Here is a 21,390-nt window from a genome sequence, read left to right as displayed (position 1 = left end):
CACAGAATTGCAATTAATGATTGTTTTAAGTTTTTTTAATCCGTTAAGATTTGAGTACCTCTGTTCATGTGAAAACTATAGTTCAAGAAATTTAGGAAAAGAAATTTTAAAATGGTTATTAAAAGTTTTATGAAAAAATGTTTTACTTGAGTTATTTATCTTCATTTTAAGTAAATATTTGACTACCTATCACGTTTTATTTCCTGGGTAGGGATGCTATAAATGAAATTGACTTTGGTCACCGTGCTAGTGTGCTGTCAAGAGTAAGCACTATAGCAAATGAGGGCACCTCAGTGTGCAACCGTGTGCCAGCAAGTGAGGGCACCTCAGTGTGCAACGTGTGCCAGCAAGTGAGGGCACCTCAGTGTGCAACCGTGTGCCAGCAAGTGAGGGCACCTCAGTGTGCAACCGTGTGCCAGCAAGTGAGGGCACCTCAGTGTGCAACCGTGTGCCCGCAAGTGAGGGCACTCAGTGTGTAACGTGTGCCAGCAAGTGAGGGTACCTCAGTGTGCAACCGTGTGCCGCAAGTGAGGGCACCTCAGTGTGCAACCGTGTGCAGCAAGTGAGGCACCTCAGTGTGCAACCGTGTGCCCGCAAGTGAGGGCACCTCAGTGTGTAACCGTGTGCCAGCAAGTGAGGGTACCTCAGTGTGCAACCGTGTGCCAGCAAGTGAGGGTACCTCAGTGTGTAACCGTGTGCCAGCAAGTGAGGGTACCTCAGTGTGCAACCATGTGCCCGCAAGTGAGGGTACCTCAGTGTGCATCCGTGTGCAGCAGTGAGGGCACTCAGTGTGGAACCGTGTGCAGCAAGTGAGGGCACCTCAGTGTGCACCTGTGCCGCAAGTGGGGTACTCAGTGTGCAACCTGTGCCGCAGTGAGGGTACCTCAGTGTGCAACCGTGTGCCCACAAGTGAGGGTACCTCTGTGCAACCGTGTGCCCGCAAGTGAGGGTACCTCAGTGTGGAACTGTGTGCCAGCAAGTGAGGGCACCTCAGTGTGGAACCGTGTGCCAACTGTCGGCTCTGTTTCCTTCATTGGTTCCTCCTCAAGTCTGTTTTAGCATGAGTCACTTATTCTTGAGTGCTTGTTTTAGTAGCATGTAGTTGTGCCTGTGTCTGAGGCACCCCTGTTAACAGAGTCACGGTGCTGTAATTCCACAGGCCAAGGCAAAGGCATGGGGGAAGGAGGTGAGAGCTCCCATCCTGATCTGCATGGGAATGGCATGGACACCCTCCAACAAGGCACACCACCTGATTCTTGCCAGTAGTTCACTGCTAGGGACCAAGCATTCAAACGTGAGCCTAAGGGGGCCAGCTGTTCTGTCTGCTTCGTCAGTTTGTGAAGAGCATTAGCACCAAAGGATGGGCGCGACATTAATAAGAGCTGTTAAAATGGCAAAGGCAGTGGATTTGTAGAGACTGCTAGACAAACGGAGATCACACACTTTTAAAATTGGTTTATTTGAGACATAATTCATATACCAGACTGACCTCAAACTCTGCATACCCAAGGCTGGTCTTGAGTGCTGGGATTATAGAGTGCACGACCATGCTCAGTGTAATTTCTCTTTTTATCTTACACAGTTTAGTCATTAAACGTTCATTTCTGTATCTTACCCCTCGTTAGGTCCGGGTTTTTCTTGAAATATTTTAGTTCAAAGTCAAATCGACCTCTCCTCCTGAACTGGAATACTGAGGAGATTTACATGATAGGTTCATATTCCTGGTTCACATTCAATTATTAAAAACAAGCACTTTTTAATCACATTTTTAAAAGTTCAAATACTGGTCAGCTAGCCCAGCCCGTTTCCTGGACAGAACTGTGCAACCAGAGAGGCCCTCTAATGAAATGGTGATGAGCAAGTTCAGCCCTCTAGTGGTTCTGTTACACGCTGCACTGAAATTTGGTGACGTTTGGGCCTTGCTTTGAAGTTCTAGTGACAGAATTACAGTTTAATGTTAAAAAGTAATCGAGAGACCCCTCTACCCTAGCAATGCGTGTTCATACTAGGTTCTCATGTGACAATATAGACTAGTTAGGATTATCCTGTACTTGATAAACTGAGTGGTTGACCAAATGTGAACTTACATGCATGTTAAATTGTGGGAGAATTAACTGAGGTGGCATAGAGCATGTCATATCCACGCTGGGGAACACGTGGCTCTCATGCTTAGACTGGTATTTATGGGATGGTATTTTGGGGAAGCAAGCCGCACCATGTGTGTTTGTGTGTTACATGCACAGAGACATACCAGTTACACATAGCAGGTCCCCTCATTTTTATTTGAAAGCAAAGTGGGAAAAACCTTCACTTCTTAGGCTATCCTTTCGTATGAGTAGAAAGGAAAAGAAAGCATGAGATTGCACCAGGTGATATTGGTACTTTTCATGGAGAGATTTGGAAGTAGGGAGTCAATAGTGTATTCAAATTTTTAGGAAAAGTAAACCCAGGGACCTGAGGTGAAGGAACTCACCCAGTCCATAGCAGTTCAATCTCGAGTACAAAACTGCAGTCCTTAACTGGACAGCTCGCAGACATGGGGATAGTGTCAAAATCAGGCCGAACGACACTCAGTCAGCTCCTGACTGCTTTTCTGAGTTGCATGTGTTTGTTTTTGTTTGTTTGAATAGAATGGTTTGCTTGGTAATCTGCTTATAAATATAAGACAGGAGCTAAATTGCTTAAGATGTGTGGTGGTTGGGATTTCTCTTTAAGGAGCTTTCTCCTTGTTCTAGGAATTAAAATCTTTTCCTCTTCAGCCCAATTAAGTGTGTTAATGGAGGGCCTCTAATGAAAAAGCCTTTCTTTGAGGTCTAGAAGTGGAAATGATTTGTCCTGAAAGAACTTTCCTGACAGGCTGTCGAAGCTGCCCGCCATCGCCCGAAGGCTGTTCTGAAGGTGGTCTGGACGCTCCAAAATGCTGAGCGACACTTCAGATTTAAACACTTCAGGCTCTGGGGATGAAGACAGTTCTGTCTTCTCCAAGACGGAACACAGCATCATTGCAGCTTACCTGATTGTGGCAGGTACGGGTATTTATTTAGTTACCTGCTTCTAGGATGGGAGAAAAGTGGAGGTGCTTGGGACAGGCGTGCAGTGTGGCCTAGCTGGTCACCAAGGGAGCCGTAAGAATCGGAAAATGAAAATGAAGAGTAAATGAAAGCATTGTTAACGCTGCCTCTTGACATGGAAGACTTTATTTAGTAAATGAGAGCAAAGGGTCGAGAAACGCTATAAAATGAAGTTTTAGAATAAAAATTGTCATATATCTGGTTCTTAACATTAAATGTAAACATGAGGTGAGTGTGCACCATGGTAGAAGCATGCTTTATATCATTTCCATCCTCATGTGTAATTTGCATAGTTTTCTTCTTGGTAGAACTCTAACTCAAGATTGAAAGGTACTGGAGGCAAAGCTCAGGTTTGAAAAAGAAAGTACAGTGTGCGGGTACCATATGCAAATTCAGCTCCTCCAGCAGACAGTCATGGGAAACGGGAGCTGGAGGGGTTGGCTTTTAGTGTCTTTGAAAGTGTGCACAAGATCTTTCACCTTCTTACTCTTGCGTTTTCTCATTTGTAGAATAATGATAATAAGGGATCTGTCATGATTGTTAGGAAGAGTATATTAAATGTCATCAAGGCACCTGAGGGGCATGGATAGATGTTGGGCATATATGCTCTTGTTGGTACAGATATTAGACTAAGATAAAGGCTTGTTTGTAGAGAAGAGCATGAGGGAAATGACAAATTGTCTTAGTGCCGTGGCTTTTATAATCAGCAACCACTTAATCTCAAACTGTAGGCAGTGGCAGGTTTTAGTAACTGTTACATCGGGTTCATTGTCTTTTGGACTGGCTTTTCTGAAATTTTCAATCATATTTCTAAAAACAGAGTGAGAGATATATAAAGTAGATATATTGTCTACTTTACAACTGTCTAGCTTTTACCTCACAGTTGAGTTGGCCTCCAATTTGCTTTTAGTGGTACAGTGATTAATTCATTTGAATACTTCTGTGTGGCAAGAGGCAAAAAGTGAGCCCACATTTCCAGAATCACATGGAGACACTATAGACAAGTTTTGGTTTAGCTAATTATAGGTGACAGGGAAAATCCCAAATTTATCTGGTGTTTTGGAGGCTGAAGCAGGAGAATTGCTGAGGATTTCAGAGTTGAGTGGACTATGTAATGAGACTACATACAGAGCGGAAAAATCTGCTCACAAGATCAGTATGTGAAGGAAATTTCCTAAGAAGATCTTGTAGCGCTTTTGAGTTTTGTTTCCTGATTCACACAGATGAAGAGCTTAAGAGATTTTTCCCAGCACACGCTTATAAGTGGTGCTTGGCTGTAACAGAGGCCTACTTGTTAGCATTCTCTTCTGTAACTCGATTGGTCGGTTTTGTTAGGAAGCATCAGAGCAGGTGACCTTTGCTTAGGTCTTTGTAGAGGAACAGAAGGAAGCATGTCTCACCTCTGCTTTGTTCTGTGTGTCACGTATCTTTTGTTCTTCCCATCTCCTCGTTTTCCTCCTTCAACAAAAAACCACTTGAGCTCCCAAATAAGAATGAAAACAGAGGAGAAGGGTGCATGCCCTTATCATTCTGTTTATTATTTTCACCATGTGCCTATGTAGATTCTTTTACTGTTGAGTTTATTGATTTTATATATGTATTTAATTAATTCTTTTGAACCAGGAGCTTGCTCTATTGTCTGTACTAGCCTAGAACTATCTATGTAGCTAAGGCTGGCCTTGTACTCAAGATCTTCCCGCTTCTGAACTATGCTTGGCCTAGTTGTACTAATCTAGTTTTACTTATGTGTCTGTGTGTGTCTTGATGAATGATTGCCACATGTATATCTACAGAGGCCAGAAGAAGGTGTCAGGTCCCGTGGATCTGCAATTACAGGTGGTTCTGCACTGTTCAACACAGATGCTGGGGACAGGATTCAGGTCATCTGTCTAGATTAGCAGCAAGTGATCTTAGCCACTAAGCCATCTCTGCCACCCCCTAGATTCGATTTTTATTTTAATCTCTCATTTGGATTTGAGCTCCGGTACACTTTTACCATTTTCCATTGCTACAGACATTTTGTTAATTTAATATGCTTGAGCACTCTCTCTTCTATCACTTAAAGCTGAGAATTGAGAGTATGATAAGTGTATGGATTTGAAATAATTCGTCACGGATGAACTGTAAAATTGCAGTGAAAGGTTGGCTGAAAAAGTTGACTGAGTACCAAACAATACTGGACCACATAACCTGTAAGGCGACAGTGAGTCACTGAAGGGTTAATAGAGACAGTATCTGATTTGCATTTCAGATGTGAGTTGTGATGGTAGCTGAGAGACCATTAGGCCACTGCAGTGACCCGAAGTTGGAGCAGTAGGGACTGAGGGGAGGCACAGAGAAGTAGACTCTCTCGAGAGCTGGAAGGTAGAATGGATGGTTTGACGTGGGGCGGGGAAAGAAGAGGGAGCATCGAGAATGACTTCTAGTGGGGCTTGGGGTGGGGGGTGCTACCGCTTGATGATGCAGTTCACCAAGATGGGAACACACCTGGGGAGGGACAGGTGGGGGGGTGATGCCCCCAAGTTCAGCTTCGCATATGGCCTTGAGTTCTACAACACCAGTCTCAGATGCAATGAACCCACTCAAAATGCTGAACTGGGAAAGAAAGGGGTCCAGGACAGACTGAAAATATACATTTAATATGGTAGTGGTGAAGAAAGACTGTCAGGTAGACCAAGGAGAGATAGAAGGGGAGCTACAGGAATGGTGGGGTGATTTCAAAAGGTGGGAGAGTAGGTCTACTTAGAATTTAGATTGATGGATCTACTGTACACTCATTGGGAAGTACCTGCAAGCCGGGAAACAATGCAGTGTGTAAGATAGCTAGAGAGAATAGAGAAAAGGGGTCGATTATTTGTGTAGTACCAACATATTGGAGACGCCCCCAAAATGGAGTTACTTTCTTCTGACTATGTACTTGCTAGGCAGCAATGTATGTGCCGTATTTAACCCTTTTTGAATCCAAATTACAAGGTGTTTCTTTTCTTCGTCCCCACAGTAGTTCTTGTATGTTTGTAAAAAGAGCCAAAGGACTGTCAAATTTGCTGTTATGGTGCTTGAAGGAATACTAGAAATTGGGCTGACTGGAGTTTTAGTGGTATTCCATTCATCAGAAATGTGCTGTGTGGCACATACTCAAGATAGAGTTCCTTAGGAGCCTGAGATGTAGAAGGTAGGACAACGTGAGAGTTAGCATCACTCCAGAATGAGATGATACAAGCAAGCACCCTCGGAACGGATGGAGAAGAATATAGAATCCCATGAAGAGGAGGCTGCTTCAGAGCTGCATTGGGCTTGGCCTGAACTTTAAAGGATGGCTAGCATTTAAACATACAAAGGAACGGCACAGGGTGTTTCAAGTGGGAAAAAGACAAAGTCAAGACTTGTCGCTTGATGTATTTGCAGACTGCTAGATCAGTGGGCTTCTTTCATAAGTGTGGAAAGAGGATAACAACAGATTTGGGCCAAGAGCCTAGACAATGAGGTTAGTACACTGGTCTTTTCATTCTTCAAGCACTGGGGGAACTGGAAGCTTCCAGTAGATCTATTGTTTGTTATTTGATGGAGCAAGTGTACCAGTCACATGGAGGAGAGAGAACAGGGACATGGAAGATGGGTGTAAAAGGATGCTAGCCAAGTTTGATGGGAGCACCAAGATAGAGTGGAAGTTCTGACTTAGCTGATCCTTCCATGTGTTGGTGTTTGGGAGTACTCCCACTGGTTTGGACAGTAACTAGGGATTGCTCATCAAGTAGTTCTTTTCCTGGGAAACACAATTCTCTTCTGTTTGTTGTGTAACCTTCTAGAAAGAAGTCCAGTAATGGTTCTAGCTTCTCCATTGAAATTGATTTTACAGCAGCCTCTACCACTGGGACCTGAGGATGGCCTACATCTGGCTCATGAAAAACATGCATCCTTTCAGCATGTAGGGAATGTTGATGTGGCTCACATTTGCTCCCAGTATGCTCAATAATGGTTCTGACCATCAGTGGCCACACTAGCATGCTGGTTAGTAACGTTAGTCCTCAAGCTAAGAAGCTGTCTGGGCCTGTCCAACGGTGGGACACTGAAAATGCTGAGTGTCTTGATTCCAAGACTGAGGGGCACATAGCTATGGTATCATCAGATATGATGTTCCAATGAACCAGAAATCTGTCTTGGCCTATCGTCTGGATGGTCGAATGTTGCAGTATGCATTCTAAGAGTATTGGGGGGGGGGGGGACACAAACTCATGCATTGAATGAAGAATTTCAATTTTGACAAGTTGAATTTTAAGAAATATTGGGAGAGTCACATGATCTTACTATGCTTAATGTGCCTAATGATAATGAACCAAATTAAAAAAAAACATAAATGTGACAGAAATGCTGTTAGGATGGAATACTGATTGAGGTTTGAGAAAGAAAACTAAGCAGAAAGAAGAGGAATTTAGTAGTCTGCCACAGGAGAGGGTAGCTGGTCATTCCTGTGTCCTAAAAATCCCAACATGTTGGAGTCGTGAAAGCTACAGGAGTATTTAGGGACAGATGGTCAATGGTGATGACATTTGAACCAGCCTTCAGTGCTGGCTTCCACTGAAGAGTCAACAGATTCTCTGTGTTTTCATTTCATTTCTGTTTTACAGAAGATGTTACAGTTTTAAGAAGAGCAGGACCTCTTCAAACTGAAGGACTAAGCTGGATTGCTATCTTTTTTGAAGTAACTTAAATATTTAATTTTTATTCTATTCTCAATATTAACGGAACAAAATGCATGATCCTTTTTGTTTGTATCCTAGGTATAATAAGCATTCTCAGCAACATAGTAGTTCTGGGCATCTTCATTAAGTACAAGGAACTGCGGACACCCACGAATGCAGTGATTATTAACCTGGCTTTCACTGATATAGGGGTCAGTAGCATTGGCTATCCCATGTCTGCTGCTTCAGATCTGCATGGAAGTTGGAAATTCGGATATACAGGCTGTCAGGTATTGGAGCTCTTTGGAATGAAAATGAAATGAAGTAAAGAAAACAGATGCAAATTTAAATGTCTTTTTAAAAAAACCCAAGAACTGGGGCTGGGAAGGTGGATCAGTAGGTAAAGTGCTTGCTGTGGGAGCAAGATGACTTGAGTCAGGATCCACACCCATGGAAAAGCCAAGCGTGGCAGCACACACCTTGAATTCCAACTGGAGGGAAGTAGAGGCAGGCAGGTGACTGGATCCAGAGGGCTTCAGGGCAAGCCAGTTTAGCCAAACACCCCATTCAGGGAGAGACCCTAAAAAATAAAATAAAATAAAACTAAAAAGTGGAGAGCAAGAGAGAAGACACCCATGTCAACCCCTGGCCTCCAAATGCTCACACATGAGTGTGTACCTCACACATGTTTACATGCACATATACATCACACATACAAAACAACAACAGTCTAGTAATTTAAAACAAGATATTGTAAGATAATAGATTCATTGCTTTTGTGGAAATAGCTTTAGCAATGAATGAGTATGCATTTAGTTTTTAATACTTTATATTTTATATTTGTGTGTAGAGTCTTTTGCCTGCATGTATGTATGTCTTGTACCACATACATGCACTCTATTTTGTCAACATATGCCTTTATTCCCCTGTGACTAAGCATTTGTTCCTGAATTTTTCTTTTATAAACAGGGCTTCAGTAAACACTCTACATGGAAGACACATTAAAAAGGCAACAACCATGTAAATGAATGATTGTCTCAGATGTGGGTTCTGTTAGGAGGTGCGGAAATACTCTGCCAGTTTGGGTTGGCAGTTATCACAGGCATTCTGTGCTACCCGTTTCTCTGAAAGCTCAGTAGGTACCCTGCTCTGTCTTGCACCACAGCCTCCTTTCAGGAAGAGACAATGTTTGGTTCTACTCCTTACCAGTGTAATCACTGAACCCCGTGCTTAGTCATGTTAACGCCCCTTTCCACTTTGGAAAATTTCTACTTTTCTCACTGTCCCTGTCTTAGCCTTTCACTGTTTCTTTTATTTATTATTTTTTATAGTGTTTTTATTTTATAATTAACTTAATTTCACGTATCAGCCACGGATTCCCCCGTCTTCCCTCCTCCCAGCCCACCCCCGCCCTTCCCCCCAATCCACCTCCCACTCCCACCTCCTCCAAGGCAAGGACTCCCCTGGGGAGTCAGCCCAGCCTGACAGACAAAGCCAAGGCGGTCCAGTCCCCTCCTCCCTCCTCCAGGCTGAGCAAAGTGTCCCAGCATAGGCCCCAGGCTCCAAAAAGCAGCCCACGCACCAAGGACAGGTCCCGGTCCCACTGCCTGGAGGCCTCCCAAACAGTTGAAGCTGATCAACTGTCTCACTTATCCAGAGGGCCTGGTCCAGTTGGGGGCTCCTCAGCTACTGGTTCATAGTTCATGTGTTTCCACTAGGTTGGCTATTTGTCCCTGTGCTTCCTCCAACCATGGTCTCAACATCAACAGACCCCAGGGGAATAGGAAGAAGCAGAGTGCTAGAGAGGTCTCCAGAAATCCACAAAGATATCTCTACTATAGACTACTGGCAGTGGTCGAGAGGGTGCCTGAGCTGACCTGCTCTGGTGATCGGATGGCCAAACACCCTGGCTGTCATGTGATAGAACTCTCATCCAGTGACTGATGGAAGCAGATGCAGAGATCCACGGCCAAAGCCCAGGTGGAGCTCCGGAAGTCCAATCGGCGAGAGAGAGGAGGAATTGTATGAGAGAGATGTTGAGGCCTTCACTGTTTCTTATTTTCCCTTTCGGTCGCTACTGCTTGAGGCTGGAGAGATGGTTCAGTGGTTGCTGCCCTTATAGAGGACCTAAGCTGAGTTCCCAGCGCCCGCATGGTGGCTCACAGTCACCCCTAATTCCAGTTCCAGGGAGTCCAGCACCACACATACACATGGTGTACTTATGTGCATGCAGGCAAAACACTCATACACATAAAGTAAGAATAAATAGTTTTTTTTTCTTTTTTCAAGACAGAGTTTCTCTGAGTATCCCTGGCTGTCCTAGACCTCACTCTGTAGACCAGGCTAGCCTCAAACTCAGAGAGCTGCTGGCCTCTGTCTCCCCAGGGCTGCTATTGAAGGTGTGTGCCACCATGCCCAGCTTAATTCTTTATTCTTTTAATTGAAAATGCTAGCAAGCAAAATTGAAGGCAGTACAAACCTAAGATCAGGTTTAACATTTCTGTTTTAAAAATAGTCACTTTTTAAATTAAGGCACAGAGAAGAACACCACACAGCTGGTGTGAGGAGGCTGCTCAACACTGCCCAGTTCCAAACTCTGCCGCTCAGTGAACTTCTGTACAACCAGAACTTTCTGAGGCGGTAGAGCTTTGCTTATGGTTTTATACTTTTACTATCAATTACATTAATTTTTTTATGGTTCTTGCTACTTTAATACTCAGAAAGTTGAATTTACTTATCTACCCTGAAAAAAGAAAAAACATAGAGTTAAAAATAGAAAGCCAATTAGCTTTATATCCTTTTTTAATAACAGCTCTGTGCTCTTGTTTATATCTATTCTTCCTCATCACCTAATATTACTGTCTCTTGGTCTATTTTCCAACTTACATACTGAGCCTACGTTTAACCTGTTTATATTTATACATGTATACCTTACAGGCTAGGATCCACATATGAGGGAGAACACACAATTTTTATTCTGAGCTTTATCCATTAATATTACACTTACTAGGTTCACCCATATTTCCCAAAAGTTTCATTTTTCTTTACAGATGGATAATACTCCATTTTGTATAGTGTTGGATTTCATTATCCAGTCATCTGTTGATGACATCGAGTTTGGTTCCTCTTCCATGCTATCATAAGATACGATAGCAATAAATATGGATTTGCATAATAGATTATCTTCAAATTTTTAGATGTATATATTTGTCTTTTTGTGTGTGTGTATGAGTGTTTTATCTGCGTGTATGTATGCATACTATGTGTGTGCCTGATGCCTGCAGAGGTCAGAGGACAGTATCTGATCCCTCTCAGACTGGAGTTACAGTCAGTTGAGAGCTGCCATGTTGTTGCTGGGGTCCTTTGCAAGAGCAGCAAAATTCTCTTAACTGATTCTTTCCAGCCCATAATAGAATATCTTTTATTTATTTGACAATTTTATATATGTAAGCATGTATCTCAATAATATCCCCCCCAAACCCTCCACCACCTATTACTCCCCCAGGCATTACCAGCACATGCCTCTGCCCCCTTCTTGTCCTCTCTTCCCCCTCCCTCTCTCTCACACACACTCTGTAACCCAGTGAATGAAATTAGTGTTGCCTGTTGAGTTTTAATTGACCCTGTTGGCTTCATCTTGTGCAGGTCACCATAACTGCTGTCTACTCGTGGGTGCAATGGCCACGCCACATCCAGAGGACAGCACTGCATAGCGTTCTTTCCCATCCTAGTTCTTGCATTCTTCCTGCCCCTTCTTTTGTGATGTTCCCTGAGCCTTTTGTCGGGGAGGGACTGATAAAGATGTCATTTCAGGCCGAGTGCCCAATTATTCTCAGCAACTTGTTCTCAGCACTGACCGCTGAGAGTCTGCACTAACTGCATGAGAGAGAAGCTTCTCTGGCCAGGGGCGGAGGGTAGCACCTGCCTGTGCGTCTAAGCATGTTTAGAAGCCAGTTAGCAGCTCGCCCATTTAGGAAGACAACCGCGGTAGGGTATCATGCGTGAATTCCCACCTGTGGAGCAGGCCTGAAATTCAACCCCAAAGTGATTGGTTACCCCCAGAACCTTTGTTCCACAGTTCCACCACGTGAACATTTAATATGTTTGAAATGCAGTCTGACAATGGGACAAAACTACAAGTGATTAGAGCTGACAAGATGCTCAGCCAATACAGTGCTTGCTATGCAGGCCTGACAACCCAAGTTCATTCTCTGTAACCCACGGTGTCAGGAGACAGCCATCTCCCAGAAATTGTCCTCTCACCTTCACACATGTGCCACGGCATGTACATGTACACACACACACACACCTTATATACACAGTAAAAACTGTAAATGTTCCATGGGAGGGCCTTGGCATGGCGGACTGTTAACTGTTGGTTTTTCAGGTTTATGCTGGGCTGAATATCTTTTTTGGAATGGTGAGCATTGGCCTGCTCACAGTTGTAGCTGCGGACCGGTACCTGACCATCTGCTGTCCTGATGTAGGTAATGGCGTGTTTCTTGTCCTTCTCAATGAAGTCGTTTATGATGTAACAGTCACTCAACATGTATTCATTTTAAGGTACAAGCATAATGGTTTGGAATCAAGCTCGGTCTTATTTCTCTAGAAACCCTTGTTCAAAAGTTTTGACAGCTCCCTACAATACTTAAAATACAATCTAGGTTCCATTAGGCATCCTGCAAGGCCCTGCAGGATTGGCCCTGGTTACCTTTCATCCAGGGTCACTCTCACTTGGATACTGGCCAGGCACTTTCACCCTTGGGGACTTTGTATGTCTTGTTTTCCTTGGCCTGGAAAGCTGTTGTTCCTGCTTGCGCTCTACGCTTTTATCATTGAGATTTTAGGTTGTCATTTTGTCAGAATGTGAAACCCCGTTGGCAGGCTTTGTGTGCTCTAAGGTACTCTGTAGAGAATGTGCTTAATGACTATTTTGAGTCATCAGTAGAGCCAAAGCGAGTCCTGTCATTGTGAACAACACTAATGCTTCATGTGCTTCCCAACAGGAGGAAGGATGACCACCAACACTTACCTCAGCATGATCCTGGGTGCCTGGATCAATGGCCTGTTCTGGGCTTTGATGCCCATCGTGGGCTGGGCTAGTTACGCCCCAGATCCTACAGGGGCCACCTGTACCATAAACTGGCGGAAAAACGATGCGTAAGGACGTGTTTCCACTTTTTAGTCAGATGCTCCTGAGGTAGCCATCTCTCCCCTTCTGCTCGTGAGTGTCCGTGGAAAGACTGACAATGGCGTCCTTGGTAGTGACGGTGTGATACAAATGGAGACACACGAAAGAGCGGACTATGCTTGCTTGCAAGTCAAGGTCGCCTGGCTCCCTTTGTCCCTTTCCTTAGTCCTTTGCTCCTTCCTCTGTCCTCTGCTCAGGCAGCCGTGGGGACACCCTCCCACTCTTTACTCATCTCAGAGTTGGGTCACACGTGGGAAGGGGGTCAGTGAAGCCAGAGAGCAGGCAGCTCTAACCCAGCCGCAGGCCACCTCTGTGTTCTCTTTCCCAGATGGTCTGGGGCCCAAGAGTATGCTAAGGGTCCCGGCAAGGATTTGCCCTGACTTAATGACACTCCTCTAGGTTTTCTGTGGAAATGAGGATCATTTTGTTCACTAAGGGAAATGAAAGATGACTCAAAAACAAAATCTTCTAAAAATGTTTCTGTAAAGGGTCAAACTTCAGGCAACGCTTCAGCTCTGTGTGAAAGTAGCCATCAACAGTATATAAATGAGTGCACATGACTGTGTTTTAATAAAACTTTATTTACAAAGATAGCTGGCACGAACTAACTCACAGGTTTAATGGTCTAAGTGAACTATGAAATATAAGTCAAACATACTTCCTGAGCTTTTTACCAATGAAATGACTGCTACTATTATTTCTAGCAATTGTTTCCTGTTCTTCTTTCCTCGGTTTAGGGTATTAAATGAGTGGTCATGATCATTGTTTCCTATTTCCAGATCTTTCATGTCTTACACCATGACGGTTATTGTGGTGAATTTCCTTGTGCCCTTGACGGTGATGTTTTACTGTTATTACCACGTCGCTCAGTCCATGAGACGTTACGCTGCCCGGAACTGCACTGCATACCTCAACAGAGACTGGGCCGACCAGGCAGATGTCACAAAGGCAAGAAGTCAAAGTCCTCCTCGGAATGTTGTTGGTAGTACAGCTTTAAATATACATCGCTGGAAGGTCCTCCCCCCCCCCCCCCCCCCCCCCCCCCCGTCCCGCCCGGGCTCCTTTCCTTTCCCCCTGTTTTCACTGCCCTGCTCTTTCTGCTGGTGTTTGTCCTCATATGGTTGACTACTATGCCTATCTGTTCCTGGGATGTCTCTGTGTGCTCCGACCCCTGGACTTCCTCCTGTAGACTGAGGATTCCTGTGTCAAGGTCCTGGTCCTGCCCCCCCCCTTCCCGCCCCCCCCACAACACACCTTTCTCTCCCATCCTGAGGTATGGTAGCAGTGTTTGGTTAGATTATACAGCTTTCTGTCTCCTTGTGGTATGTGCAGACACACCGGGCACTAGGTCCACATTGTCTTCCCCTTGGAGCCGATCCTTCCTATACCCCGGAGTGCACTGATCTGCCCTGTCAGGCCGCTCTGTCAGCAGAGACTTTCCCTTCATGTACACACGGTGCAAAGGGCTCCTCTCCACATGGTTTATACTGTATGTAAAACATGCCGCTTTGTGGCTACTGATAGAACTCGCCAAGCTTAAAAAATAGGGCTGTGTTTCCACATGGAGTTTAGAAAGTTTGTTCGGTTGGGATTAGTAAATAACAACGGGGGTGGGCAGTCGTCAGTGAGACTCGAAGTGGGTTGGAGAGGGTTTGCATGCATGTTCACTTGAGGCCAGCCTTGTGTGCTCCCCCGGCACACAAAGGAAAGGGTGTTCTCTGCAGGAGTGTCACACCCTCAGCAGCAACGTCCCATGTGGCTCAGCACAGCCACTTGCAATCGCTATCGTAGATGAGCTCAGGAGCCGAAACAAAGCCTCTTCCAGGTCGCCAACAAATTCCAGCCTAAGTCGTCACGCTGCTGCGGATGCAGTAGCCATGTAAGCACTTTAGGTGCTAGTCCTGGTGGGTATCTCTTTTTTCAGATGTCTGTGATAATGATACTGATGTTTCTGCTGGCATGGTCCCCTTACTCCATCGTGTGCTTATGGGCTTGTTTTGGAGACCCCAAAAAGATTCCTCCTGCAATGGCCATCATAGCGCCGCTGTTTGCAAAATCCTCCACGTTCTACAACCCCTGTATTTACGTTGCTGCGAATAAGAAGTAAGCAGTGTTTTTTTTTTTGTGTGTGTCTGAATACAATGATAGCACAGAAAGAATGTTAAAGGAGGGACCTGTGTTCTAAGACTTTCAGAGGTGACAGAAAACTTTGACAGCTGTCATATGTTATAATAAAACACCATGGTCAAAAGCAACGTGTGGAGGAAAGGGTTTCTTTCAGCTTACAGTTCTACATCCCAGTCCATCACTGAAGGAAGTCAGGGAAGGAACTCGGGGCAGAAACCTGGAGGCAGAAACTGATGCAGAGGCCATGCAGTAGTGCTGCTTACAAGCTTGCTCAGCCTGTTTTCTTATAGCATGCAGGACCACCTGCTCAGGGCGACACTGCCCACAGTGAGCTGGGCCCTCCCACTTCAGTAGTCAATCAAGAAAATGCACCATAGACTTGTCCACAGGTCAGTCCGATGGGGGCATGCTCTGTTTCCAAATGACTCTAGCCTGTGTCAAGTTGACATCAAGCCAGCCAGGACAACAGCCTAGTTGAAGGTTATTTGGCTTATAAAACTGTTGAAAACAGCCAAGACATTATATATTTAGAGCTCTACTCTTGTGACAGACTCTTTCCACATGGTGGCAGAAATATCCTTGGGCAACCCAGACCCAAACTCTACCTGCTCAGCATCCAAAGACAGCCTTCATCTCAAATGACCACGTGGCAGAAAAGTTCCTGGCTGGTCACTGGTAAACTGGGTTTCGGTGGTTGTCCCACCAAGGTATATGGAATAGTGTTTTCCAAAGAAAAGAGCAGACAGGCAGCAAGCCCAGACAAGACTCTGGGCTCTCAGTGGGTAGTTAATTGTGTACTCACCAGGAGCAGTCAATCACGGAGTATAATAGAGAAGCTCTCATCCCTTCACTGAACTCCTGGGTCAAGTTTAGATTATTTCATTTTCTGTTACTGTTGGATGATGAACCAACTGTGCTGAATCCTGCTGAATCACAGACTGCTGCTGCTGTGTCTGTTTAAATGTGTATGCTTCTGCATAGATCTGAGAGAAAAGCTTTAGTGTAGCTACATGAAGAACACACAAACTTGCAGATGAGTCAAAGCACACAAGGAGACCAAAGGACATATTTTGAGGTCAGAATCTGCTGGAAGTTCTCTGGGAAAGACCAGGCATCCTCAAGCCTCCTCAAATGGAACTGGCCTTTGCACAGAGGACCAGATCTGTGAACAATGAACTTATTGCACTCGGCAGTTGAGGTGTCATGTTAAATGTACATAGGTATTGAGTTTATTAGATGTCCTCCAGGTTTGTCATCGGCGGCGCAAAATCAGTCTTTAACTATGCCATCTGTCTGTATATTTATAAAGGTTCTCAACTGGAGATGTTGGTTGGGTGCAGTGACTTGTTTAGAGATGCCCATCAACAGTAGTGGCTCTTTAGACAAACTGCAAATGCCTTAAACGTTTCATGTCATCATAGAACGACATATTTTTTCTTTTGCTTATGGCAGGTTTCGGAAGGCCATGTTTGCCATGTTTAAATGCCAGGCTCACCAAGCAATGCCTGAGACAAGATCTGTACCAATGGATATGCCTCGAAGCCCATTGACTCCTGGAAGAATCTGAAATTCGAGAAAAAAATATACCACCAAACATTTTATTTGGTTGTTTTTTGTTGTTGTTTTTTGTTTTGGGGCAATCCATTAATTTTGTTTTAAATATGAACCCATTTAGATGGAGTGCAGACAGAGACTATTGCCGTATTGGACTGCAGATTCCTCCCAGGCAGCCAACCCAGCTCTGTCTGTACAGTAGGTGCTGAAGAGCCACTATGTCCTCAAGGATAAATGAGTCACCAGATCCCCTTTGGTGAGCCCAGGCACACAAAACGACAGTCTCTTTTCCTCTCTTTAGAAAGCACACGTTACAGTGTATTGGGAACCTGCAAATGGACTGAGTTTTCCATTAAACAAGAAACAGCCTCTAGAATATTAGAATATTTTAGTCTTAGGAAAAGTTAATAATAAATTAATCAAGATTATAATTAATTGCTGAAATGAGTTGTTTGATATTTCCAGGTATAAAAAATATTTTTAGCATCTCAAAAATTTGAATTTAGAATCAATTATTAATTCATATTATTTAAACAAAAATATTCAAACATTCAGCACAACTGCTTTCTATCATGCCAGTCCATTGCACATACACATTTTATCATAGTATAACATCTGTGTGTTTTGTTGTTATTATTTTTTATTTTTTGATTTTTCAAGACAAGGTTTCTCAGTGTAACAGCTCTGGCTGACCTGGAACTCACTTTGTAGACCAAGCTGGCCTCGAACTCACAGAGATCTGCCTGCCTCTGGCTTCTGAGTGCTGGAATCAAAGGCGTGCGCCACCACCCGGCTCAGTTTGTCATTTTTAATACCTGTGACTATTAAACATAGCACAATATACCATTATTGAAAAAGTAGACAACTAAACTGCTTCAATTTTTTACTTAGCTTTCTTTTGAGACAAGGTCTCCTATGTAGCCCAGCCTGGCCTCAAACTTGCAGTGATCGGCATCTCAGTGTCTGGGATTACAAATGTGTACCACCATGCCTGCCTCAACTGTTTTTGCTGTAATAGATACAACACTGGGACATGTTAATACAACTATCTTCGTAGGGGTGGGTATCAAAAATTCTATCTGAGTCTTATCCAGGCTAAGGTTATTGGATAGAGATGTAAAAGAATTTATTGTTACTAGCTATCTCTAGATTGGCCATGTATACACTTTCACTTCATATTCCTTAAAATAATGCTCTATAACATTTCAGAGTTATGAGTTATATACTGTAGTAGGAATTCAGCTTATTTCACATCTCTTTAAGTGCTTGTTAGACTATATATATATTTATGTATTGCCCTCCACCCCTGTAAACTGCCTCCTTAACCCCTTTGTCAGCATAGTAAAACCCTGCCCGCTGGTTTATGAGACCATGCTCTGTGTAGACAATGGTAAGTTGCTATAATGACTTCCTAGTTTGGCTTTCCATCTTCTGCCTTTGGCCACGGCAGTCATACATTAACTCCGTAGCCAGCTTTTAAACAATTCATTCCAGTCCTTCAGATCTTCCAAACCGAACTTTCATCAGCCTGCTGTATCAGTGACTTTTCTTGTCGCTGTGATAAGGGAGGCAGGGTTGACTTGAGGGAACTGAGTTCAGCATGCGGAGCAGCCGAGGCAGCTGGTCCCACGGTAACGGCAGACAGAAGGCAGAATGACATCAAATCTGGTGTTTGCTCGCAGTCTCCTTTTCAGTCCAGGACCCCAGCTCGTGGGGTTGTGGTGCCCACAGTTAGAGCGACTCTTTCCACCCCAGTTCTCCCGATCTAGAAAGTCCCTCAGACATGCCCAGAGATTTGTCTCCTAGATGCTTCCACATCCTGTCAAGTTTATCACCACACCTGTGAAGGAAGACTGGTTCCCTTAGCTGCAAGGCCAAAGCCTTCCTCAGCCTGGCCCCAGAGAGACTTCCCTCCTCAGCCTGGCCCAGAGAGACTTCCCTCCTCAGCCTGGCCCAGAGAGACTTCCCTCCTCAGCCTGGCCCAGAGAGACTTCCCTCCTCAGCCTGGCCCCAGAGAGACTTCCCTCCTCAGCCTGGTCCAGAGAGACTCCCCTCCTCAGCCTGGCCCAGAGAGACTTCTCAGCTTTTTGTAATTCTCCTGCGGTAACATTAAATGTGCTGTGTTCTGGGAGGGCCCCGAGTGCATTGTGCCAGGAGCTGCTGGCTCCTTCAGCCCCCTCAGCGGAGCTGCTTACAGAGACCACATGGCAAGGGTCATGGGAGCAGTGAGGCGGGAGAGACCGCATTTGACACGGGATCTAGAGACCTGATGGTGGGTTCTGGTTTGCAAAGCGTTGAGTTCACTTCTGAAGACAAATAAAGGATAACTTCACCTTACTATAAGGACTGGAGCAGTGCTCTACTATCCTAACACTGTATCGATCAGCTAACTCACACAATAAGACGGACTGCAAGCGTGGAGTCTGGCTCCCTGTAGTCACTGGGCTCACTGCCTTGACGCTCTGCCTCTAAACAGCGTTTCTCTACTCAACTGGCCTGCTTCTCTAGGTCAGAACGTCCATAAGCCTGACAATGCAAAGAACAGTTTGGTCACGTAGTGAGCAGAGTTCTGCCACCAACCTATGTCCTTCCTCTTGTGCCCATCAAAACCCAGACCTACCACCCACCACTGTGTCCTGAGCACTAGGAAACCTTGGGGTTATTCTTAAATCTGGTCTTCTTCATCCCCCACACTCGATCAAGCGATTCTCCCACCTCGGTTTCTCCAAACTCTGTTATCCACACTCTTACCGGCACACCAAGGTTGCAGCCTCATGGCTGTTCACTCGGACCATAGCCAGGGATGCCTCCCTAAAGCCTCCAACTCCCCTCTTGCCTGCTCTTAACTAGTGGCTCTCCATCTGTGGGTTGTGACCCCTGGGGGACAGGGGTGTCGAACAACCCTTTCACAGGGGTCCCATATCCGATATCCTGCATACCCGATGTTTACATTGCGATTCATAATAATAGCAAAATGACAGTTATGAAGTAGCAAGGAAAACAATGTTATGGTTGGGGTCACCATGGCATGAGGAACTGTATCAAAGGGTCACAGCGTTAGGAAGGGCGAGAAGCGCTGCTCTGAACCCTTCCACGCTGCTCCCGGGAAATCCCCTGTAATCTGTTGACCTGATGAGCCACTCACGGCTTAACCTTTTTGCTTTTGCTGCCTGCAAGCTGAGTGTGGCTCTTTAACCGGGCATCTAAGGCCCTTCCTCGGTAGCCTCAGTCGCTTCGCCCTGAGCAACAGAAAACGCTTGCGTTTCTCTGAGGTTTTCTTGAAGCTTTATACACACACAGTACACTCTTTCCTGCTTCCCTCTGCTTGTGTGGGAGCTCAGGGGCCACCCGACAGGAAAGCTTGGCCTGGTTACACAGGCTGAACATGTTCTCTTCCTCGGTGACCTGTGTCTCTATCCCTCGAGTTCCTCCTTCTGTAGCGCTTCTTAGTGACCATGTGTTGCTTATCTTGGTACCTTTAGTACTTGGTTCAGAGGTTGGCAAGTACTCAGTAAATATTTGGTGAACAGATGAATTGTGTAGTCTCTACAGCTGCAGTATGACTTTTTTTAAGATTGAGCAAATTTTTTCCAGACTCTATTGTTTATATATGATTTAGTGTTTGATAACATTTCATGCAATATTCTTATTTTTACAGAATTAAATCTCTCTCTCTTTTTTTTTTCTTACAAACTGTATGGCCATGGCAGGCTTCTTGTTATCTAATCTTTTCTCATTTTTAAACTTGATGGACAGAATTATATACGATGAAGATTAAATCTTTTTATTATTGTTGTGAATTTCATTTATTTTGTGTGTACAGGTAGATTTTAAATTAGGTTAAAATTTTATCCCCTGCAGCTGGGCATAATAGTACAGGCTTTTAATCCCAGCAGAAGCAGATGGATATCGATGAGTTCAAAGCCAGCCTGGTCTATATAGCGAGACAATGTCTCAAAAATAATTTTGTTGCTAAATATTGCTAAAAGACATGCAATTGACCTTCTGTGCTTCTTTAGATGGCGTCCATGTATCAGACTGACATCCAATTTGTTGTGTACTGACGATGACTTTGGAATCTGATCCTCCTGCCTTCATCTCTTAAATGCTGAAACTATAGGCACACATCCCCATACCCACTTTTATGTGGCTGGAGACTGGACCCAGAGCTTTGTTCATACCAGGAGAGCACTCTTCCAACTGAGCTGCATCTCCAGCCCTGGGCTCATCTTTAAGTAGGATTTTGGTGCTCCAAACTTGGAATAAAATATAGTTTTGAACAGAAACAATTACCTTCATTAGAAATGAACATGCTTAGGAAAATCATGTGCCTACAGAGATGATCTTGGAGAGACTCAAGACATAATACTCTCGCTGGAGTCGTAGCCCCGACACATCAGGAGTGGATTAAAGAGTCTTCATATAATGAGGATGACATGGGTCTCACTTCCTTGACTTTGGGAGATGAACAGAACGGGGCAACACTGGTAACTGTATCTGAAGTAAATCTGAAGTCAAGTCACACTTGCTGGTGAAGATGCAAGAAGTGAAAGAGACGATGAATATATAAATAAACTACTGAAAATTTTAGCTTAGGCCAACATACCGAGTTCTTTTAAACACTGGCTGTGTTTTTAAGCCACAGTGACAGTTCCATCTGTAGGAAAGGTACCTGATTAAGGGTTTCCTTGTGAATCTAGACATGGGCGGCTATTGAAATTGTCCTGAAGGGTTTGATTTTCATTTTCGAAGCAAGTGTGTTACCTGG

At 44.5% G+C, this 21,390-nt stretch overlaps 1 protein-coding gene across 1 annotated transcript; it reads left to right on the top strand.

The window, feature by feature from the left end:
* The first annotated feature begins 969 nt into the window (after positions 1–969).
* Rrh (retinal pigment epithelium-derived rhodopsin homolog) lies at positions 970–16,801 on the top strand. The gene is made up of 7 exons (XM_028856676.2): positions 970–3,026; positions 7,850–8,040; positions 12,138–12,237; positions 12,757–12,910; positions 13,721–13,889; positions 14,866–15,044; positions 16,521–16,801. The coding sequence occupies exons 1-7, from the start codon at positions 2,918–2,920 to the stop codon at positions 16,633–16,635; spliced, it is 1,017 nt and encodes a 338-aa protein (XP_028712509.1). The 5' UTR covers positions 970–2,917; the 3' UTR covers positions 16,636–16,801.
* The last annotated feature ends 4,589 nt before the right edge of the window (positions 16,802–21,390 follow it).

This window comes from Peromyscus leucopus, chromosome 6 (assembly GCF_004664715.2).
Source record: "Peromyscus leucopus breed LL Stock chromosome 6, UCI_PerLeu_2.1, whole genome shotgun sequence".
Classification (NCBI taxonomy): Eukaryota; Metazoa; Chordata; class Mammalia; order Rodentia; family Cricetidae; genus Peromyscus; species Peromyscus leucopus.
The sequence above is the reverse complement of the archived record's forward strand: the minus strand, read 5'-3'. Positions and strand labels throughout refer to the sequence as shown.